The sequence below is a fragment of the Thalassophryne amazonica genome, chromosome 11 (assembly GCF_902500255.1).
Source record: "Thalassophryne amazonica chromosome 11, fThaAma1.1, whole genome shotgun sequence".
In the NCBI taxonomy this organism is placed as follows: Eukaryota; Metazoa; Chordata; class Actinopteri; order Batrachoidiformes; family Batrachoididae; genus Thalassophryne; species Thalassophryne amazonica.
Genome location: NC_047113.1, coordinates 90249502 through 90274771, shown reverse-complemented (window position 1 = coordinate 90274771; position 25270 = coordinate 90249502). Strand labels below are relative to the sequence as shown.

General features: G+C 38.2%; 1 protein-coding gene across 1 annotated transcript in view; it reads left to right on the top strand.

Moving 5' to 3' along the window:
- LOC117521007 (plastin-2-like) overlaps positions 1–25270 on the top strand; it is a 59156-nt gene that overhangs the window by 8577 nt on the left and 25309 nt on the right. The window contains exons 3-6 of the mRNA XM_034182335.1: positions 7196–7347; positions 7447–7576; positions 13580–13706; positions 22228–22309. Of these exons, the coding sequence (XP_034038226.1) occupies positions 7196–7347; positions 7447–7576; positions 13580–13706; positions 22228–22309 (491 nt within the window). The remainder of the gene's footprint in view (positions 1–7195; positions 7348–7446; positions 7577–13579; positions 13707–22227; positions 22310–25270) is intronic.

Here is a 25270-nt window from a genome sequence, read left to right as displayed (position 1 = left end):
TTTTTAAATTTGTATTTATTTCATTTTTCTATATGAGACTATACAAATAATATCATTAGTTATAGCCTTAATCTTTATTGACATGTTAACATAAAGGTACTTATACAAAATGTACACGGTTATTCCATGCTCAATATAATGACCACAACTACAATGTTCCATTATCCGAGTGGAAATTCTCGGTTTGGGAAATGTTATTGTTCAACACCTGAAAGCGTTTTAGTCCTATTTGCTACTTAGTTAGCCATATGCTGCTTTTCCAGTCCATTACTGTTTCATCACATTTCCAAACAAAAACAATGAAACTTAAATTAGGTTCTAATAAGCTGTAAGAGTTTATATTTCAGAATTTACTGTTCAATGAACAGAAGCGATATGCTACCTTTCCTGCCTTTTTTAGTCCCAAACTGGTCGTCAATGACCCATATGTGGGTTTTAGAGTACTGAACTGTCTTTCCAGGCCACCACTGTTGGCAACAGCTGAAACGAGCAGATTTGCTGCAGTGCAGAGGCTTTCATTAAAAACGCCAAAACGCCTCTCGGCTGTCCACCAAACAGGGACAAACATCCTGACTCAGATATTCTGTGTCATATGCGGCAGATTTAGCAATGTAGAGGGTGATATCTGTCTCTGGACTCGGTGTCTTAATGAATGCAGCTCCCTCTAAAACGGGGTGGGCAATGTGTTCCAGAAAGGGCCAAGAGGGTGCAGGTTTTCTTTGCAGCCACTGATTCCACCAGGTGATTTCACTCATTAATATCACTTTGAGCAGATGGAATCAGTTAATGAGTGAAATCATCTGGTGGAGTCAGTGGCTGCAAAGAAAACCTGCACCCTCTTGGCCCTTTCTGGAACAAGTTGCCCACCCCTGCTCTAAAACAATCATTTTTGATTATTCATATTATAATTTATTTTCAGTGATTTAAACCATAAATCAGCTAATTTAAATCATACCAGCAATGCTCAAACACACCTGTGGCATAATCTAAATGCTTTATTGCATCCAATTTTAGATTTGTGCGTATGTAATCTAAATCACAGAATTTGCCAGTAATCACCTCTTCTCACGGAGTACAAATTGAACAAGTGTCTCAGTACAGATATCTTGGGATTTTAGTTGATGACAGTCTCTCTTTTACACCTCACATCCAGCAGCTAGCAAAGAGCCTGAAAGTGAAATTAGGTTTTTACTTTAGAATCAAGTCTTGTCTGTCATTTGAGGCCAAAAAGAGATAGGTTGCATCTACTTTTATGTCTGTGTTGGATTACGGTGACGTAACCTACATGAATGCGTATTTTCAAAGCCTGCGTGTTTTAGATTCCGTTTATCATGGTGCCTTAAGGTTTGTCACCAACTTAAAATCTCTTACTCATCATTGTTTGTTGTATTCTCATGTTGGTTGTTCAGATCTGTCTTCTCAAAGAAAAAGCCACTGGCATCTTTTAATTTACAAATGTATTTTAGGCTTGCTTCCCTCGTATCTCCAGGTTTTTATCAGCACAAAAGCCGCAGGTAGTTATAGTCTGCGTTCCCAGGATCTGCTGTTGCTGTCTGTTCCTAAGGTCAGAACAGAACGGGGAAAGAAGGCTTTTAAATTCACCACGCCCTTCACCTGGAACAACTTGCAAAATGACCTGAAACTTCAGGAGCTGGTCTCTTTCAACACTTTTAAAGCACTACTACAAGACTTGGAGGCTGAAACATCAGTCTGTAGGTGCTTGGACAGATGATCACATGATTCTTATTTTTTAACATGTTTCATGAGTATCAATGTATGTTTTATCCTGTTTGTCTCTTTTGTTTGTTTTAACTTTGTCTCTTTTGCTTCCTGTCTTGGCCAGGACTCTCTTGGAAAAGAGATTTTCAATCTCGATGAGCTTTTCCTGGTTAAATAAAGGTTTGAATGAATGTTTGACTGATGCCGGGGCTGAGTGCAGCGTGCACGGGCTGAGTGCCGCATGCACACTGCACTTGGAGTGAAGAGCCCAACAGCAGAGATGATGCTGCAGCTGCAATCAGTGCTTTGGCAATTTGAATGCCACTCAGTCACCGCTCTCTTTCTCACTCATGCATGGGCCTTTTGTCATATATTGACACAATTTTATTTTATTTCATTTAATTTTTTTTTTGCAGTTGAATAATTAACTCTCCTGCCTGTGAGGCAACAATAAATACCTTTTAAATACAGTTACGCTCCAGACATCTGAGCATTTTTAATGTTATCATTATATAAAATTTTAACTTTGAAATTGTTCCTTAATTCATAGACTTCATGTTAACAGTCACTGATTTTATTTTATATTTTTGTTTTAGGAAGAAACTGTATGCAATTTTTTTTTTCTTTTTCAAATGGATGCCTTTTTAATTTTTGCCACGTCATATCTTTTTTATGTTAAAAAAAAAATAAAAATTAGCCGCAGGGGTGGTGGCCAAGTGGTTAATGCGCTTGGTTTCAGTTTGGAAGGTTCTGGGTTCAAATCCCACCCCTGCCACATTTCTCCATGTAATGTGGAGTTGCATCAGGAAGGGCATCCGGTGTAAAACCTGTGCCAAATCAACATGCAGATCCACCTTGGATTTGCTGTGGCGACCCCGAGTGCAAACAAGGGAGCAGCCGAAGGGACTTACTTTTTATATCTTTTTTATGTTAGGTTTTTTTGTTTAAATGTGTAAAATGAATATTTTTTATGACAAAAGTTTTGAATAGAATTTTTAAGTTATTGGCAAATATTACGGTTGTCATTTATTCAGAGTTAACCACAGGATTAATCAATGAATCTGACAATAATGAATAGATTAATCAGAAATGTAATTGTAAAGGTCTCAGGTTCGCTTCTCATCTGGTCCTTTCTGTGTGGAGTTTCTACATTCTCCCTGTGATTGCGTGGTTTCCCTCCAGGTGTTCCAACTTCCTCCCACTTCCAAAGACATGCAGGTTTGGTGGATTAGTGACGCTAAATTAACTGCAGGTGTGAGTGCCAGTTTGTCTGTCTATATATGTCGGCCCTGAGATAGATTGGCGGCCCACCTAGGGTGTATCCCACCCCTCGACTAATGACTGCTGAAATAGACTCCAGCCCCTCACCCCCTGATCCCTGTCACCCTTAATTTTAATAAATGCCCATTGTGAATAAATGGAAAAAGGTAATTAATAATCAATTCCAAAAATAAACCTTACTTGCAGCCCTAATTGGAAGGGGACCTCATGAACTCACTCACTGAACAAAAATATAAATGCCATGCGTTTGTTTTTGCTCCCTTTTTTCATGAGCTGAACTCAAAAGAGCTAAAACATTTTCTATGCACACGAAAGACCTATTTCTCTCAAATATTGTTAACTTATTTGTCTAAATCTGTGTTAGTGAGCATTTCTCCTTTGCTGAGATAATCCATCTCACCTCACAGGTGTGTCATATCAACATACTGATTAGACAGCATGATTATTGCATTGTTTCTGTACCCTTCCCCAGATTTGTGTATTGAGACTATTCTGTCTAGGAGGTCTACAGACTTGAGCTTCATGGAAAAGACTGTGAATACTAATGTACAGTAGTGTTCAGAATAATAGTAGTGCTATGTGACTAAAAAGATTAATCCAGGTATTGAGTATATTTCTTATTGTTACATGGGAAACAAGGTACCAGTAGATTCAGTAGATTCTCACACATCCAACAAGACCAAGCATTCATGATATGCACACTCTTAAGGCTATGAAATTGGGCTATTAGTAAAAAAAAAAAAAAAAAAAAAAAAAAAAAAAAAAATAGAAAATGGGGTGTTCACAATAATAGTGTGGCATTCAGTCAGTGAGTTCGTCAATTTTGTGGAACAAACAGGTGTGAATCAGGTGTCCCCTATTTAAGGATGAAGCCAGCACCTGTTGAACATGCTTTTCTTTTTGAAAGCCTGAGGAAAATGGGACATTCAAGACATTGTTCAGAAGGACAGCGTAGTGTGATTAAAAAGTTGATTGGAGAGGGGAAAACTTATACGCAGGTGCAAAAAATTATAGGCTGTTCATCTACAATGATCTCCAATGCTTTAAAATGGACCCCAAAAAAAAAAAAAAAAACAGACGCGTGGAAGAAAACAGAAAACAAACCTAAATGGATAGATGAATAACCAAAATGGCAAAGGCTCACCCATTGATCAGCTCCAGGATGATCAAAGCCAGTCTGGAGTTACCTGTAAGTGCTGTGACAGTTAGAAGATGCCTGTGTGAAGCTAATTTATTTGCAAGACTCCCCCGCAAAGTCCCTCTGTTAAATAAAAGATGTGCAGAAGAGGTTACAAATTGCCAAAGAACACATCAACTGGCCTAAAGAGAAATGGAGGAATATTTTGTGGACTGATGAGAGTAAAATTGTTCTTTTTGTGGTCCAAGGGCCGCAGACAGTTTGTGAGACGACCCCCAAACTCTGAATTCAAGCCACAGTTCACAGTGAAGACAGTGAAGCATGGTGGCGCAAGCATCATGATATGGGCATGTTTCTCCTACTATGGTGTTGGGCCTATATATCGCATACCAGGTATCATGGATCAGTTTGGATATGTCAAAATACTTGAAGTCATGTTGCCTTATGCTGAAAAGGACATGCCCTTGAAATGGGTGTTTCAACAAGACAATGACCCCTAGCACACTAGTAAATGAGCAAAATCTTGGTTCCAAACCAACAAAATTAATGTTTTGGAGTGGCCTGCCCAATTCCCGGACCTAAATCCAATTGAGAACTTGTGGGGTGACATCAAAAAAGCTGTTTCTGAAGCAAAACCAAGAAATGTGAATGAATTGTCGAATGATGTAAAAGAATCTTGGAGTCGAATAACAGCTGAAAGGTGCCACAAGTTGGTTGATTCCATGCCTCGCAGATGTGAAGAAATCATGAAAAACTGTGGTTATACAACTAAATCCTAGTTTAGTGATTCACAGGATTGCTCAAAAAGCAGTTTGAACATAATAGTTTTGAGTTTGTAGCATCAACGGCACATGCTACTATTATTGTGAACGCCCCCTTTTCTGCTTTTTTAAATAATAGCCCAATTTCACAGCCTTAAGAGTGTGCATATCATGAATGCTTGGTCTTGTTGGATTTGTGAGAATCTACTAAATCTACTGGTACCTTGTTTCCCACGTAACAATAAGAAATATACTCAAAACCTGGATTAATCTTTTTAGTCACACAGCACTACTATTATTCTGAACACTACTGTACATGTGGTTTCTTAAGGTTTTTTTTTTTTTAATTATTAATGAATTTGCAAAAATCTTAAAAAAAAAACTGTCATTATTGTGTAGACATTTGAGGGGGGAAAAATAATTTTTTTCTATTTTGGAATCAGGCTGCAACATAACAAAATGGAAAAAAATGAAGTGCTGTTAATACTTTCTGATGCACTGTAGATGTGGCCAAATGTAGATGTGGCCAAATGTCCAGCTGCAGCATTTTGAATACTTTGAAGAGTTCTTATATTACCATGCGATAAGTCGGATAATGGGAAGTTATACATGTGCTGGTCATATAATTAGAATATCATGGAAAAAGTTGATTTGTTTCAGTAGTTCCATTCAAAAAATGAAACTTGTATATTATATTCATTCATTCCACACAAACTGATATATTTCAAATGTTTATTTCTTTTAATTTTGATGATTATAACTGACAACTCATGAAAACCCCAAATTCAGTATCTCAGAAAATTTGAATATTGTGAAAAGGTTGAATATTGAAGACACCTGGTGTCACACTCTAACCAGCTAATTAACTCAAAACACCTGTAAAGGCCTTTAACTGGTCTCTCAGTCTAGTTCTGTAGGCTACACAATCATGGCGAAGACTGCTGATTGATGTCTTACCTAGCCTATAGACAAAAAGGCCTGGACTGCTGCTGAGTGGTCCAAAGTTATGTTCTCTGATCAAAGCAAATTTTGCATTTCCTTTGGAAATCAAGGTCCCAGTGTCTGGAGGAAGAGAGGAGAGGCACAGAATCCACGTTGCTTGAGGTCCAGTGGAAAGTTTCCACAATCAGTGATGGTTTGGGGTGCCATGTCATCTGCTGGTGTTGGTCCACTGTATTTTCTGAGGTCCAAGGTCAACGCAGCTGTCTACCAGGAAGTTGTAGAGCACTTCATGCTTCCTGATGCTGACCAACTTGATGGAGATGCAGATTTCATTTTCCAACAGGACTTGGCACCTGCACACAGTGCCAAAGCTACCAGGTCCTGGTTTAAGACCACGGTTCCCTGTTCTTAATTGGCCAGCAAACTCGCCTGACCTTAACCCCACAGAAAATCTAAGGGGTATTGTGAAGAGGGAGATGCGATACACCAGACCCAACAATGCAGAAGAGCTGAAGGCCACAATCAGAGCAACCTGGGCTCTCATACCACCTGAGCAGTGCCACAGACTGATCGACTCCATGCCACGCCACATTGCTGCAGTAATTCAGGCAAAAGGAGCCCCAACTACGTATTGAGTGCTGTACATGCTCATACTTTTCATGTTCATACTTTTCAGTTGGCCACCATTTCTAGAAATCCTTTTTTTTTGTATTGGTCTTAAGTAATATTCTAATTTTCTGAGATACTGAATTTGGGATTTTTATTAGTTGTCAGTTATAATCATCAAAATTAAAAGAAATAAACATCTGAAATACATCAGTCTGTTTGTAATGAATGAATATAATATACAAGTTTCACTTTTTGAATGGAATTACTGAAGTAATGATCTTTTTCATGATATTCTAATTATATGACCAGCACCTGTACAGCAAATTAAGCAAGACAATGCCATGTGTGCTTGCATGCATGCATCAGCCACAGGTTTAAAGTAGGGGAAAAGGGTATTTCTAGTCACATCTGTAATATGCAAGTCAAAAGATTTGCAGAAGATCTTTTTTTTTTTTTTAACCTGGTCACTTTGGTAGATCATGTGTCACCCAGAGAAAGTTACTGATTATACACATAACTGTCTTAACAGCACCAATAACAGCCATCTCTTTGGTTTCTGAGTACAGAAAAAAAAAAAAAAAAAAATTGATTAAATATGACAAAAGACACTCGAATAGTTGAATTTCAAAGCTGTCTTGAGTATGACATAGATTAAATCTTTAATATTATTCAGAAGCAGAAATCAAGAGTGCACACTTATAAATTGGTGCAGATATTATAAAACGTATTTCTCTTCCCTCAATAGATGTGAATGAAAGCGGGGCCATCAGTCCTTCTGAACTCAGTGCCGTCTTCCGTGAGGCGGGATGTGCTATGCCTGGCTGCAGAATCAGGGAATTATTGGAGAAGCTGGACCGAGACAAGACCAATGACATCAGCTTTGATGAGTTCAAAGCTGTATGTACAAGGAGTTCTCTCACTCAGGCAACTTCAACAAATATTGACCTCACCCTCTTCACCCAAAGCCTTGATGTGCTTTTGTGTGTTCTCTTACAGATTTACAAGGAGTTAAAGGATGACTCCACGATCCAGGCCTTCAAGAAAGCCATCAACAAGAGGAAGGGTGTCATCGCCATCGGGGGTACCAGTGCCGTCTCCTGTGAAGGAACTCAGCATTCAGTCTCTGGTTTGTAAATCAGACTTTTTTTTTTTTATGCAGTGACACGATCATGAGGGTCCGTGAAATGTTGTGGTTTTCTTTGAACCGCAGGCTGTATTCCAGAAAGTGAAAACTCTTGACTGTTAAATCTCAGATCAGGGAATCTCAACTCAAAATCTGGATTAGTTATCATGGCAACAGATTCTTTGAGCCTAACTTGCTCACTGGCAGGATTTCTTGAATAAAACTTGAATTTGGTTCGAGCAGCTGTTGAACACGAGGTGTTTTTTCCTTATTTACCCAGTGGATGTTCAATGAATTGCAGTCTTATAACTGGACAGGGTTTAGAGTTCCTGATTAGATGTGTACGTTCCTTAATGACCATTTAATTGAATGTTGCTGCTGTTCACACACTGTGGACGTGCACCCATATCACAGCAAATTATTTCTGCTGGTCTTTTATCTTTTATTTTTTACCCCCTCCCCTGCTGTAAATGTCCTTAATAACGTGGGAGACCCCCATAAGTTGGTCATCACACATATCCTGAGTGATGATGATCGGCTGCATTGAGCTCCCTGCCTGGAGGACCTTCAGCCACTGGTTTTGTTTTGTCTCAGGGCTTTCTGCCTCTGTCACAAGTGTTTGCAGCCCTCCACCTGTTTTGCGAATCTCTGCCTTCTTTCTGCTGGCTGAACAGAACTTAGATATTAATCTACAAAACAGGATCTTCAGAAAAGACCTGCAAGTTTACAGTTAAAGTTACATCTGTATGATCCTTTTAAGGATCTACAGTTTAAGTTTAGTTTGTGTTTACAGTGTGCGCAAACCTCCCTCCCGCTGTTCTCCGCCTCCACTTCCGTTAACCGCATTTGTCTGTTTCTAAGGTAAGAACACTTAATAAAACTTTTTTGTTCCCTTTAATTTATATATTTTATTATGCACAGGTAAAATATACATGTCTGTTTGTTAATAAAAAATTATTTATTATAATAAACAGGACGTTAAAGTGCAAACATCACTTTCCCCCCGAACAACATGAACAGGAAGCGATCGTAGCTCACAGCAACTCCCATTGAAAATAACGGTGAGACGATCTGAGCTTCTGGCATTTTTACATGAAACAAACGCAATAACAACATCTAAAAATCCAGTTAATATGTCCAGTAGAGTTTTAGGCACAATATACAAAGAGTTTTATGTTGCGATGTTAATGATGTTGTCCATGTGCAACAGCTTAAGTGCAGCCTGATCAGAGCGTCTCAATGCAGTTCTCAATGTTAATGACAGCGCGCCTTTTTTGTTTGGACCCAGAAGTTGAAAATCATGATGCGTTAAAACATGATGCGTTACATCACACTTAACAACCGGATACGATCGCAAATTGAGCTTTACCGGCAACGCATTGGCAGAGTCAGTAAAAAGGACTTTTAAAACTGATATTTGCGACCATATAACAGCATGACCGTCCGCAAATCATCAGACACAAGGGGGTTATTCCCATTCTGATCCAATTCCATCGTTTGCACGGTTTATTTTTCTGTAGGTAGTTCGGTTGGCGAGGCTAACCGTGAGGCAGCGTGGCTCCAACAGCAGTCAGGGCGCAGAGTAATCCATCAAATCTGACACTCCATTAGAATCCACATCAATACTTTCGTATGGTAGCGTAAATTGGTTTTACGCTACCATGGTTTTACGCCGCCATTGCCACATTTTGGCGGTGGCGGTGGTACGCGAGTTTCTCTTGCTCTCAGCTAACAGTGCCATTATGACATCTGTGTAGCAGCACGCGCGGCTGGTGTTCTGACGAATTGCGTGTCTCGTTGCATAAATTGACAGTTCCGTGTCCTGTATATATTGCACATGCGCAGCTGCATGGAGGGCTGTCCTGCCAACAGGAATGACATCTCGTCAGAACACCGGTCCGGGCACGGAGTAACGTAATTTGAAACGGTCAAATATTTTGCCACCATTACCCTGATATTATATGGTCTGAAATATCACACGATTAACCAAGCAGATTTGCGGAAAAAATGTAATTGGATTAGAATTACATTTACTTTGCTTAATATGTCAAATCTGTTTCAAACCAAAAAGAGGTGCAGTCATGAGCCTATAGGGCGAAGCTTAATATGCCTCAGCCATTTGAACCATGTTTTTAATGGTTCATTTTCAGCTCTTTCAAAGCACTTGTGCTCATGGGATTACAAATATTTAAAATAAAGATTTATTCAAATATATTTCACCATTTTTCCCACCTGTAATATACAGTAAAATTTATATAATGGATTCAGGTGGACCAGGTAATTTTGTCCATTATAATCGAAATCTGTTATATGTATGTAATGGGTTAGTTATAGCCAGGAGGGCTGAACGATCTACGGGGAATCCCCAACACCAATTAGGCTTACGTATTTCCTTGATTAAAACCCTGATCTTGAATAGGGGCCAGCATCATTTAATGACCGTCTCAAAACTTCATCTGAAAAAATAAACACCTGCGTTAAATAAGCAGTGGACATTATGGGCATTAAAAAATTACATTTGGTCGAGTCACTCTTTTTTCCTAAGTCCGCTGCGGAGTGGTACCTTAAACTCCTAAAGCCTGATTTATGCTTCTGCAACTCCATAACTCTGTGGCCATGCAATGATGTTGACGTGCGCGTGACCCTTTTAAAGTTCTCAGTCACGTCTTTATGTAATTTACAGCAGGAACAGCAGCTTTTTCTGGATTAATTTGTCCCTCAACAAGCTCCACTTCTTTATACAATAAACCCTCCAAACGAACAGTACATACGTACAGTTTCCCTCCATGAATTGTGGGTCATTTAAGCTTATTTTTCTGACTCCTTGTAGTTGGTCATATTTATGGACTTTTATGCCAAATGTGTTCGATCTATAATTGAAATGTAATCGGTGGGCAGTGGTGGGCACAGATAACCAAAAAATTAACTTCAATAACAGATAATCAGATAACTGAAAAGTTATCTTTTATAAAGATAAAACAATACCCCCCCCAAAATGTATCAGACGTTACAGATAAGCGATGACTGATAAATTCCAGTATTGTTCCTGGTACACTTACTACTACTAACAAGCTGATATTGAGTTTTAACACCACAATCACTTTTGGAAGCATCAAAAGCAACAACAGACCCAAACACTGAGTCAGCACTTCTGTCTTTGAGCGTCCTGCCCCCTGCTGGAAGCTTCTGTTTACTACATGGCTTACAGCACAGAAGCAACTGAGAGGAACCGCAAAGCTCAACTCTACCCAGTCACAGCACTGCTGTCAGGCGGAGGTCTTGGAAAATAAAGCCCCGCTAAGTTATGGTTTGGTGTATAAATAAAATGAATACTGATAGAATAACTCCATTAATGTCAGTTCTGTCATTTGTGCAAAGTTAAGATATAACATATATCTTTTAATGTGAATAATGCACTAATTCTGAAGTTTTGTAACAAACACAGACAGATGGCATTCTGGGTAAAATGTGCCTCAGCTCACACTGATTGGATGATTCATTCTATGTAAACCAACACGTTAATGTGGGGTGTGTCATGTGCTGGTGTTTACAGATAAATGTGCTTTTGTAAACTATGCCATTTTTTATTTGTAAAAAAAGGCATTTTCAAAAAAAAAAGCCAAGTTGTAATTAGATAACCGTCTGATATAACCGGTGGCAAAATAAATAGAACACTGCCATTCGCTCTATTGACGTATCCCATAATCCCTTGCGCGCCAGAGAGTCGCTGCAGTCAAGCAACATATAGAGAATCCACATGATTACAATTGTAAATTAATATTATACTACAAAAATGTATTTTTTTTAATGCTTTTCATCACATTATGCATGATACCTTGAAAACTTGCTAAAACAATTATAACAAATAATCCGTGTCTGCTACGTTTAATCTGCGTGGAATTTAATAAATGCAAACCGAATTTCAGACATCTTATATATATTAGTCTGGAACAAAGAGGACAAACAGTGTTGTAAAGAACAATAATCAAGACGTTAAAGAACAAACTTCACTTTCCCCCAGAACGACATGATCAGGAAGCGAGCGTAGCTCACAGCAGCTCCCATTGAAAATAACAGAGAGACAGCCTGTGATTCTGGCATGTTTACATAAAACAAACCCAATAACAATGTCTATAAACCCAGAGAATATATTCATGAGAGTTTTATGCACAATATAAAAATAGTTTTATGTTGCGATGTCAATGGTGTTGTCCATGTGCAGCGGTTAAAGTGCAGTTTTTGTAAATTAAGTTTGGAAAAAAAAAAGCTTCTGTTTACGTTTTGCTTCTGGAAACAAGTCCGACGTGTGGTTTGAAAATATCAGCCCAGCTTCAGTTTGAATACGGCCATGAACACTACCGGCCAGTAGATGGTAGTACAGACCTTGAAAACTTGCAAACACAAAATTCCAGATAATCTCTATTGCTACTTGCTACATTTAAGATGCGTGGAATTTAATAAAAGCAAACAAACACAATAACAACACCTATAAACCCAGAGAATATATTCACGTGAGTTTTAGGCACTAGAGTTTAATGCTGTTGTCCTGATCAGAGTGTCTGAAATGCATTTCTCCTGTCGTGAACATACTGAGATTACCCTATCCCATAATGCACCAGGACACAGCATGCCGCACACTAAAACCTTAAAAATTAGTGCATTACTTTAAAACTAAAACATATATCTGATATTTTCACTTTATAAAACTTCAGAAGTGACGTTAATTTAAATAACTTGTCCGAAATAAGTTTGGTTAAAATTTGACCATAAGTTAAAAATGTATGCCTCTGGATGACTTGGGTGATATTGGCCACATATCAGTATGAGGTAAAAAAAAAAAAAAAAATGAGGGTTTTTTTTTTTTTTTTTTGGTGACCAGTTCTCCTTTGCCTGCAGAGGATAGAGTGGTTTGAAGCAGCTCTCCTCTGTTTGCAGAGGGCAGAACTACACATATGTTCACTTTTGTTCACCACGTTAACGGTCTAAAGTTATCGGACAGATAATTAGTCCGATAATGGTTTTCAAAGTTATCTGAAAAGATAATCCGATAATGAAAACCTTATCTTCGATAATTATCAGTTATCGGATTATCGGAACTGTGCCCACCACTGTCGATGGGCACACTGCAAAAACTCTTAAAATAGGATGGGAGCTGAATCAGTGAAAACGCAAAAGTGACGAATCACAGCCCTTTGCAGTTTCCGTTGTTTCGTCTGGCCTGTGGAGAGTATTCACAGCCACACAGAGGGCTCTGATCTAAAGTGGTTGTCTTTGGTTTGTCTCACCCAGGAATATGTGTGAAACTTAACACAATATTACAGTGCAGGCAGCAAGCAACATTTTGTTAATAATCACCTGCCTTGTTTAGGTCCCGTGTCTGAGCATGGTTTGAAAAAAATAAACGGCTGGTCTTTTAATCAAGGAAATATCGTACCCACTTTTCTCAAATCGGCAAGTGTCAGTGCTGAACTTCATTTTGTATCTCTGTTACTGGGCACATCCAGACTGCTCTGTCTGGTACATGTGAGGGGTTTTTAATGGAAATGCCTCACGATGGGGCGGGTTGCATCAGGAAGGGCATCTGGCATAAAACTTGTGCCAACTCAACATGCAGATCCACCTTGGATTTGCTGTGGGGACCCCGAGTGAGGGGAATAAAGGGAGCAGCCAAGGGAACTTACTTGTGTTACGATGGGATGGAAAGTTTTGTCCGATGTGAGGAAATAGAGACGTCATACAAAAACCGGTATATATGATGTTTATTACATGGAAAACCATACAAAAGCATTGGGACTTTTTCGTTTGTCCAGTGAGTGTGAATATCCAGTTTATATGATGACTGTTTAGGCAGGTTTTACTGTAAATAGAAAGTGTGGTTAAATATTAAATGAACAGACTGCAGTAGTTTAGTCAGACTTGGCATTATGTTTACATGGTCAGCAATCATCTTATTGTGGAAATTCCTTCAGTCTCAGAGTGACAACACTCGTCCAAACTCCATTTCAGAGCACGAGCAGGTTGCCTTCGCTAACTACATCAACACTTGTCTGGAGAGTGATGGAGACTGCAAAGGTCGTCTTCCCATCAAGCCCGCTGATCTGTTTGCTGCAGTTGGAGACGGGATTTTGCTTTGGTAAACCTTGAATAACAGTTTAATTTTACTCCTAGAGCTACTTTTCCCACATTCTCCATTATACGAGGGTACGCTGAAAAGTTCTAAGGCTCCCCATGAAGGAGTAATGCATTAACTGCATTATAGTGAGCCTTAGAACTTTTCAGCCTACCCTCGTAGAGAGCAAATCTGACCTACACTCAGGTCCATAAGTATTCGGACAGCTGTACACCACCATAATGAAGTTGAAATGATGTGTGACTATAGATTTTAACTCTGACTCAAAGGATAGCAAAAATAGCACATTAACTACTTAATTACAGCCACACTCACAGAAATATTTAACCCTAACTTTTAAGATTTATGTAATTTTGTTACATGACAAATTCCCATTTACTTTTTTTTTAGATAATTTTAAGACAAACCTACCAAATAAACCTTACATGATGCATATTCATTACTGTAATTATGCTATCTATGCCATTTATCTTGTATAGGTAACATAATTATTATGCAATTCAAACAATATACTTTATGCATTTTAAATAAATACTGTCATTGATTTAGAGTAATTATATTAATACTAAATACAGTAGTGTTCAGAATAATAGTAGTGCTATGTGACTAAAAAGATTAATCCAGGTTTTGAGTATATTTCTTATTGTTACATGGGAAACAAGGTACCAGTAGATTCAGTAGATTCTCACAAATCCAACAAGACCAAGCATTCATGATATGCACACTCTTAAGGCTATGAAATTGGGCTATTAGTAAAAAAAAAGTAGAAAATGGGGTGTTCACAAACTGTCTGTGGCCCTTGGACCCAAAAAGAACAATTTTGCTCTCATCAGTCCACAAAATATTCCTCCATTTCTCTTTAGGCAAGTTGATGTGTTCTTTGGCAAATTGTAACCTCTTCTGCACGTCTTTTATTTAACAGAGGGACTTTGCGGGGGATTCTTGCAAATAAATTAGCTTCACACAGGCGTCTTCTAACTGTCACAGCACTTACAGGTAACTCCAGACTGTCTTTGATCATCCTGGAGCTGATCAATGGGTGAGCCTTTGCCGTTTTGGTTATTCTTCTATCCATTTTGATGGTTGTTTTCCGTTTTCTTCCACGTGTCTCTGGTTTTTTGTCCATTTCCATATTTTCATTGTCCAAGCATTGGAGATCATTGTAGATGAACAGCCTATAATTTTTTTGCACCTGCGTATGTTTAACTTTTTAATCAAACTACGCTGTTCTCCTGAACAATGTCTTGAACGTCCCATTTTCCTCAGGCTTTCAAAGAGAAAAGCATGTTCAACAGGTGCTGGCTTCATCCTTACACAGGGGACACCTGATTCACACCTGTTTGTTCCACAAAATTGACGAACTCACTGACTGAATGCCACGCTACTATTATTGTGAACACCCCCTTTTCTACTTTGTTTTGCTAATAGCCCAATTTCATAGCCTTACGAATGTGCATATCAATTAGTCTGGACTTCCAGTTGGACAGCGAGGGAATGGCAGCTTAAATCAGAGCTCTTGCAAGGAGAAGTAATTATACCCCACAGAACAACTAAGAAGCCTGAATACATACATCAAAGAGTGTGATGAGTGGGGGTGACAAACGTGAGAAGCGAAAGACTCGAAAGACCCGAAACAAAACTCAAGAAAAGAAATAAAAGACGGATTTTTGACTCTCAAAGATGAAGTTAAGGCTGACTTCAAGAGGGAATTTGAAACATTTAAGATGGACATAAACAAGAGAATTGACGACACTAATACAGAGCTGCAAGATCAACGGGAGACATTAAACAAAGCACAAACGCGCATAAGTGAAGTAGAAGATTGGAACATGGAAGCGAAAGATGCTCTGCTTATGGATCTTAAAGAGCAGAAAATATTGAAAGCTAAGCTGACAAATTTAGAAGGAAGGAGCCGCAGAAATAATGTGTGCATTTTCGGAGTTCCATAACTTTCCGAAGGGGACTCGGTTATACGCTTCGTGGAGGACCTGTTGCAGAGAGAGCTGGATCTCCCCGCAGAGACAAGACTCATGATACAACGTGCACACCGGATTGGGGCTGGGAGACCCGACCAAGGAGCAATGCCCAGGTCCACTATCGTAAACTTCCTTCAATTTGACACAAAAGAACTGGTCCTCAAGAAAGCTTGGCAGAAACGTGTTAAAATAAATGGAAAGCCAATATTTTTTGACCATGACTATGCCTATGATGTGGTGCAAAAGCGCAAAGCTTATGGAGGGATAAAGAAGGTACTAAAGGAAAATGGAGTTAAGTTCCAGACACCATTGACCAACATCAAAATCCACTGGCACGACGGTCCCAAGACATACGGCAGTCCGGGAGAGGTAGCGGGGGAGATGCGGAGAAGAGGGCTCGAGGTGACGACCAGAAGCGCGGAGCAGAAGGAAGACGTGATGGAGAGATGCATTCAACAGGCTTTTCCCTGGACACGCACCTCTACAGCGTCTGATACACCGAGCAGTGCGGGCCAAAGAGCGAGGGAGAGACTACATGAGTTTCGGAAATAAGGCGGAAAAGTAATTAAAGGGAGGTAACTGATTATAAATAACAGATTCTTTTTTTTTTTTCCTTATTCTTATTACTTTCTCATTGAGTGAGCAAAGGGTTGCATAGAGACATTTAGATAATATATATTGAAATTCGAATTATTTTACGTTTCTTCATATTAACACCCCTCTTATTTATTTAATTTATCTGAAAAAAGAAGCTAGTGAGTGAAAACCCGATCATCTGCCTCCCGGGGAGGGGAAAAAAGGGGGGGGGGGGAATATAAAGAACTGGCAAGAAGCAAAATACAAGTTATGTTGGACATGGGTAGATTGGAAGGACTCTTCGAGTCAACACCTACATCTACTGAGGGGCCCTTCTTTTTCAGGAGGCTTTACCCCTCTCCTACCAACGGGACTTTGGGACCAGTTAGTGGTTCCACAGGATATCAGATAGATCCTTTTCATTTTTTCATTAAGTGTTCTAGAGTTCATTCTGTTGTTATGGTCAGAATGTCTTCATAGTTATTATCTTAGTTATAATGCATCTTGATACTGTAAGGTTCATGTCACTAAATGTGAACGGTTTAAATAATCCAATAAAAAGGGGCAAGGTTCTTACAAAGCTTAAAAAAGAAAAAGCTGAGATAATTTACTTACAGGAAACTCACTTGACAGACAAGGAGCACCAAAAATTACAAAATATGGGTTTTAAAAATACATTCTATAGTTCATTTAAAGGAGGAAGAAAAAGAGGGGTAGCGATCCTAATTTCTAATCACGTAAAATTTGAGGGTTTAAAGGAAATTAAAGATAAAGATGGAAGATACGTACATTCTGATCAGGGGAAAAATGGAAGATCAAATGGTCACATTATTAAATATTTATGCCCCACCAGAATCTGATAAATCTTTTTATAAATCTGTCTTTGATAATATTACACAAACGGAAGGAATTCTAATCTGTGCAGGAGACTGGAACATAGTCCTAAATCCTTTTCTCGACTCTAATAGTACTAAAAAGAAAAGTAAAACACATTTGTCTAGATACATTAATGTAACACTAACTGAATTGGGAGTGATGGATGTTTGGAGAGAATGTCACCCTTTAGAGAGGGATTATACATTTTATTCTGCTCCACACTCAGCTCACACAAGAATAGATTACTTTTTTATGAACATAGAAGATCGGTTTCGGGTTGTAGAATGTCAGATAGGGACAGCTGATCTATCAGATCACTGTTCCTTGAAATTAACACTGGATCTCAATAGGAAACCTAAGGTTACAAACTGGAGGTTAAATATTGGTTTGCTAAACAACCAGCAATTAGTGCAGGATATAAAAAAATCAAATAAATGCCTATCAAAAAGAAAATGATAATGGAGAGATAGATCCCACAATGGTGTGGGATGCTATGAAGGCAGTAATAAGAGGCAAACTAATTTCTTACTCCTCATACAAAAAAAAAAAAAAAAAAGAATTCAGGAATTCCAGATGGTTACAGAAGAATTGGAAATATCAGAACAATTACATAAGAAAAACAAGGATCTGGAGTCCCTGAAAAAGGTTAAAGAAGCAAGGATGAAAATAGATAAAATATTATCAGAAGAAGTAGAAAAGAAAATTAGATTTTTAAAGCAAACATACTAAGGAGGCCCTAAATTAACTAAATCTCTTGCCAGGCGATTAAGAAACAAACAACAACTAAATACTATAAATAAAATCAGAGACCCTGTACACAAAACATTAATGTATAAACCAGAGGAAATTGAAAAGGCATTTGAAGACTATTATTCAAACCTGTACTCTCAACCTGAATCAGCAGAAGATGAAACAATTAAAACATTTTAAAATACATTAGACCTCCCAAATATAGGAGAAGAACAAAACTCAATATTATGTGCACAGATTACAGAGAAAGAACTAGAATATTCAATAAAAAGAATGAACTCAAACAAAACTCCAGGAACAGATGGATATCCTATTGAATGGTATAGGATTTTTAAGAAAGAGCTATATCCAATGTTACTTGCATCCTTTAATCAAACTCTGAAGAATGGTACACTGCCACCATCATGGAGAGAGGCTGTAATTACTGTCATTCATAAGGAGGGTAAAGACAGGGAGCATTGCGAAAGTTTTAGACCAATATCAATTTTGAACTGTGATTATAAGATATACACATCAATAATCTCAAATAGATTCCAATCATTCATTTCAGAAATTATAGCTGAAGATCAATCAGGCTTCATTAGAGGGTGCCAAACTCAAGACAATGTCAGAAGGACACTACATATAATAGAAGAAATACAAAAAACAAAGGAAAGTGCTGTCCTTTTAAGTTTGGATGCGGAAAAGGCCTTCGATTCTGTTAGCTGGCGATTCCTCTATCTCTGTTTAGAAAGGTTTGGGCTTTAACTCACAAGCAATCAACTGTGTTAAAACATTATATCAAAACCCAAAAGCAAGAATTAAGATAAATGGTAGCCTCACAAATTGGATTAGATTAGAAAGATCAGCGAGGCAGGGTTGCTGCCTGTCTCCAACCCTGTTTGCCATTTATATTGAGCCCTTGGCTCAGGCAATTAGACAAGAGCAAGAAATAGAAGGAATAAAAATTAGAGATATAGAAAACAAAATTGGATTGTTTGCAGATGATGTGTTAATATATTTAAAACAACCAGACAAATGTTTACCTAAGATAATGGATTTATTAAGCTATTATGGTTACATCTCAGGTTATAAGTTGAATATTGATAAAACTCAAGTGCTCCCCATTAATTATAGCCCCTCTCCATCTATGAAACAGCAATATAAATTCAAGTGGAATAAAAAGTTAATCAAATACTTGGAAATTCAAATCACCAACAACCTTACCAAGTTGTATGAAATTAACTATAGATCTTTAAATACACAAATATACCAAGACATGGTGAGATGGAACATTCATTTGCTAGATTTACAATCTAGAATTGAAACGATCAAGATGAATGTGCTGCCTAGAATTTTATATTTATTTCAATCTCTGCCAGTGCCAATACCAAGCAATCAATTCGTAGAGTGGGACAGAAAAATCTCTAGATTCATTTGGAATGGGGCCAAACCTAGAATTAAATTCTGAACACTTCAAATTCCTAAAGATGAGGGTGGATTGGCCCTGCCCAATTTAGAAGAATATTTCTTTGCAGCACAGCTCAAACATATCATGGTCTGGTGTGATTCAAACTACATGACAAAGTGGAAACAAATAGAAATGGGCAAATAAGATGATGTTTAAGGAAAGAGAAAATAAGTTGGACTCTATTACTAGATTCACCTTGGAGGTTTGGTTTAAATTAGTAAAGAGATGTAAAATAGAGGAAGAAATTAAAGTATTTAGCTGGATAGCTTTTGACTTAAACTTTAAACCAGGCAGTATGAATTCTAAATTCAAGGAATGGGCAATTAAAGGATTAAACATTCTAAATAAATTTCTTAAAGGCCAAATTGAAAGGTTTCAAACACTACAGAAAGAATTTGATTTAGCATCTCAAGATTTCTATATGTACCTTCAGGTACAGGACTATTATTTAAAAGAAGTAAAGCCAAACCTCCCATGTGAAATGAATGCAATTACACAAATATTAAATAATGCATATAAAAACAAAAGTAGTAAAGTCATATCAAAGTTGTATAAAGGATTGATAGTTAATAGGAGAACATCAACACTGTATATTAGAGATAAATAGGTAAAGGAGTTGCAGGAGGACATAAGTAATGACATGTGGTATAATATTTGCAAATCTCAAGTAACTACAACTAGCTCAAGAAATTGGAAAATTTACTGATGGAAAAATTTAGTCAGATATTTTATTACACCAAAGATAAAAAAAAATCAGTCAATATCCTTGCACCAACCCTGCTGGAGAAAGTGTGGAGAGGTGGGACATGCACACATCTTCTGGCAGTGTCAAAACTTGTCCCAATTTTGGGAAGATGTTGGTAGTGAAATTGAAAAGGTATTTGGGTACAGTATACCAAGAACAATACTGACATTATACTTTGGGTATGTAATGGGAGAAGGGATTCAGAAAAAAGATGTATACTTATTTAAAATTTTGTTAGCAGCAGCAAAAAAAGCCATCACACGCAAATGGTACAAACAAGAACCCCCCACAGTTAAAAACTGGATGGACATTGTTGAAGAAATTCACAGTATGGAAAGACTTACTTTTACTTTAAGGTTGCAAGAAGCTAAACACGAAGACTTTTGGGGAAAAATGGACAATGTATATTGATGACAACTGACCAATTGTTCTGGGTATTTTGTATTTTGTTATAATTTGTGAAAACCAATAAAAAACAAGTATTAAAAAAAAGAATGTGCATATCATGAATGCTTGGTCTTGTTGGATTTGTGAGAATCTACTGAATCTACTGGTACCTTGTTTCCCATGTAACAATAAGAAATATACTCAAAACCTGGATTAATCTTTTTAGTCACATAGCGCTATTATTCTGAACACTACATAAAGCTGAGGATTATGCATTTCAAATAAATAGGATTTATTACAGTAATGAATATGCATCATGTAAGGTTTATTTGGTAGGTTTGTATTAAAATTATCTTAAGTAAATGGGAATTTGTCATGTAATAAAATTACATAAATCTTAAAGGTTAGCGTTAAATATTTCTGTGAGTGCATTTACAGCATCATTTCAAGTAGGTCCTGTGCATGCTGTGAGGCTCACTAGGACAGTGCTGATACCATAGCATGAAGTGGATGCATCTCCATGACTCCAAATGGATGGGACACCAGTCCACTGCAGCTTACTTCCTCAGACAAGGCTGGTACCCATTTACAGCTGGATGGACTGGAATATGTAATTCAGATAGCATCCTGTCTTGAAACCTACAGGTAGTGCAAAGCACACTCTGGTAATTAAACCCAGCTCTGCATATTTGTCGTCCAACTTGTATCCCACATATCTACCTGCATGCATTCGAAGATCAGTACAAATCACTAATTGTAAAACCAATTTTCCTCAAACAACTTAGGATGTTAATATAAATATTTCCTTGTCACAGAGGATGTTTAGGACTTGATTTACTTAAGAAATACAAACTACATTATACGGTGTGGTAAATCTGTCTGGAATAGGCAGTTCTAAAAAAACACTGAGTGACTGTGCAGGAAGGAGACTAGTGTTGGAAGACACCCAGCCAACGCTCAAGGAGATGCAGGCTTCAGTAGATGTTATGGGATAAACTGGACAGTGCAACTTGTGTCTGTTGTACAACTAGTCACATCTTTATGATGGGGTGGAACAGGGAAAGAGCCACGTACAATAAAACTGGTAACTGTTGTCTTAATAAAATCCTTCTCTGGGCCACTTCACCTTGAGGGTGTGTAGCTGCTGCTGCAACAGTGCGCTATGCACAGTTTCTTCAATCACAGCCACCTGTAACTCCTTCAGAGTTGTTGGCTTCCATCACGAGTCGTCGTCTTGCACGGTAACTCGGTTTTTGAGAATGGTCTACACTAAATAAATTTACCATATGTTATACTGTTCACGTGTCTAAATGATTGATGTAAATGAAGTCCTAAACACATTCAGTGACTTGAAAATGTTCATGTATCCATCCCCTGACTTGTCAAAAGAGAACTAATAATAAAAGTGATAATTTGTATTAATAGTAATCTAATGTTTAGTTTTCCAATTGCTCTATGCCCATTTGTAATAATGGTAATAATAAAAGACTGTAATCCTGAAGAGGTTAATGCAGTATTTTCTGCCATTAACATCTCCATTGTCATTTTATGTCTGTTATGATGGTGTAGAGATTATTTATTTATTTTAATTATTGTCCATATACTTATGTACAGTATTTAAGATGATGATGTAAGCTATACAGTAAACATATATGTAACTTTCGTTTTTTTAATTCCGTTGTTAATGCATGTACTATATTGGCTCATGAACCATTGTGTTGTTCGATGTAAGATGGTTTTTGTTGGCTTTTTTTTTTGTTGCAGTAAACTCATCAACATCTCTGTTCCTGACACTATTGATGAGAGAACCATCAATAAAAAGAATCTTACATGCTTCACCACACAGGTTGGTACTTCAGTGAATTTCACCATCTCCCAATATGCCATCAAATTATGTCTGTCCTTATATACAAATAACGCATGGGCAGACCCTGCACTGCCCATGCATTTGCTTGCTTTGTGTTCTGAAGCTGGAGGTGGCAAATAGAAGTGGGTCCTTCACCGACGGCTCTGTTGTTGCTGTATAACCCTTGCACTGTTACCAATGCAGAGAACTTAAAAAGTAACCAGTGTATCTATTCATTCATTCATTCTTTGATGGGTTACAGTGGCAGCAGACTAAGCAGACTTCCCTCTAACTCTTCCAGGGGGATTCTGAGGCATTTTCAAGCCAGCTGGGAAATTTAATAGGCTGCTGACTAAGACCTCCCCACTTACCCCCCGCAGCCTAAACATGTCTATTATCCAAATCTAACATTGCATAAACTGGGATGCACTATGGAATTAGAACGCATTTTCAATGATGGTGTCAACTGCGTCAATTCACACCCTCTTTCAGGCAAAATTATTCTGTTGACAAATTTTAAAAACAAATACATATAACTAAAGCAAAAGGCTGAATCACAAGACATCAAGCGCAGGAGGCTGGCTCAAGCACTGAATTCTCCTAAACGGATGACAGACATCTGCAGTCAGCTTCCCAAGGAACTTTTCCCTAAATCATTACTATCACCAGGAGTGCTACAACAGATTTTCCATGAACCTGACTCGCCTCGCTCTCCCAGCAGATCAACATCTAGACCATCAAGAAAATCTGGAGACAGCAGCATCATTGTTGCCCCTTAATCTATAAACTCTGATTCAGAGAAACACACAAAAAAATCAAAGTCAAAGGATGCTGGACCAACGAAGGTCTCAGTGGATTTGAATTTGGAAGGCTGAGCAACAAGGAGATACAAAGCTGCTGACCCTAATCAGAAAGAAGAATCTTTTTCCCTGTGAAGCAAAATACCACAGATCGTACAGAAATGCCTATCATGTGCAAGATCCCAAAACCTGGCAGAGTGAGAAAACTGAGCAGAGGGAAGCACAGAAAGCATTGGAAGAGGCTCACGGCTTTGCCTTCAGCAGCGTTTGTGAGGTAATAGAGACGTGCTGATCAACAAGAGGATGATGAAGCCAAGTGACCTCTGAAAATTGTACATATCCCGTCTTGAAGAAACAGATTTGGAGACAGGATTGGCCAAAGCGATAGAAGAAACATCAAATCAACACGTTGATGCACTGCTGTCACTGCACGCCTTCACAGGATGTGACTCAACAAGCTGCATTAAAGAATTTGCAAAGTTGAAGCCATTGAAAACTCTCCAGAGGCTGGTGAAATATCAGACTCCACTTGCGAGATTAGGTGACCCCTGGGATCTGCTGTCAGACTTGATCAATGAATTGGATGCTTTCACTTGTGTGCTCTATGGTTGATCTGGCATCAGCCATGTAGAAGACCAGCCCAACACACAACAAAATGTTGACATGAGTACTGTACCTCCATGCCGCAAGAACCTAGAGCAGGAGTGAGCAACTTGTTCCAGAAAGGGCCAAGAGGGTGCAGGTTTTCTTTGCAGCCACTTACTCCACCAGGTGATTTCACTGGTTAACTGATTCCATCTGCTCAAGTTGCCCACCCCTGCCTACAGCAACATGTCAGGCATGTCAACTACCAGGTGGCACTTTGGAAGCATTCTCATATCTCCAAACCTGAAATTCCTGCTGCTAATGACAGTTATGGTAGGATTCTTGCTGAGGGAATGCTCAAACCTACGTATGTGGTATGATGGCGATGCTCTTTCCCAGGCACTGATAGATTTCTGCCAACAACCCAGGGCCTCCCTCAGTGGTGATTCTGATGATGACCATCATCAGTGGAGCTGACAACTATGAGTCTAACAGTGATGATGAATGAATGTATACTCATAATTTTGTAGGATTGTAATTGTATAGTATAATATATTATTTTGACCTGAACCCCTTACTATTCCATTTTGGTTGAAGTCATGAAAACTTATATGCCAGGGTAGGAGGGATGGATAATCCTGGTAAGATGATCATCTTTAAGAAGGTGAATTTTCATTCCTACTCTGGAGTGCATACATATTTGGGCTGATGCATTTGTGTGAAAGTGCTTACTGACAAATGAATGTGGAGTTGTATCTTGATATTAATTATGCAAATGGTCTTAGAGGTATAAATAAGCATAAATGAATGTCATGACCACTTTCCAATGTTATTTCCAAAAAAAAACCAAACCCTTTTTTAATATCTTTTATAGATGTTTTTAAAGGCGTTACATGGCACAAATGGATACATTGCTGTGCAGAATGTACATATCTGTAGATATTGATTAAACTTTATAATGTGGTAACAAATGAGATGATTCAGCCATAATGGATATGTTTTGAGAGAAATGTTGAGAATAAAAATGATGTTGATTACATTGTTTTCCTTTACTCATATGTATTTGTTGAAATTTCTCAACGGCATGATTTTACCTGAAAGTGGGTGCGAATGTAAATGGATCAGAAACGGAGCCATGCAAAAATGGGCTTTTTATGGTAATCCTCTTGAATTTCTCCGTTGCCACGTCTGATGAGACCGTTGCCACGTCTGATGAAAAGTGCACACACAACTTCTACTTTTGCTGGTTAGAGACCAGAGGGCACATTGCAATAGAACTGGCACCCCATACTCTCACAGTGCCCCCAATGCCACCTCAGGGTAATTGGTTCTAGGCTTTGTCAAGGTCACAAAACACATATAGAGAAAAATAATCTCAGAAAAATTAAAACGCTATAAATACAGAAGAAACCTTAGGTGGTGGTTTCAGAGATGTAAGGAATTGGACCCCACTGTTATTACACTGAAAATAGTTTCACATTCTGTGGCTTTACAGTGATGATTAGCCAGCTGGATAAGCTGATTAGATGAATAATTACTGATTTACTAGATTTGATTAAAGGTCAAAAGGTACCTT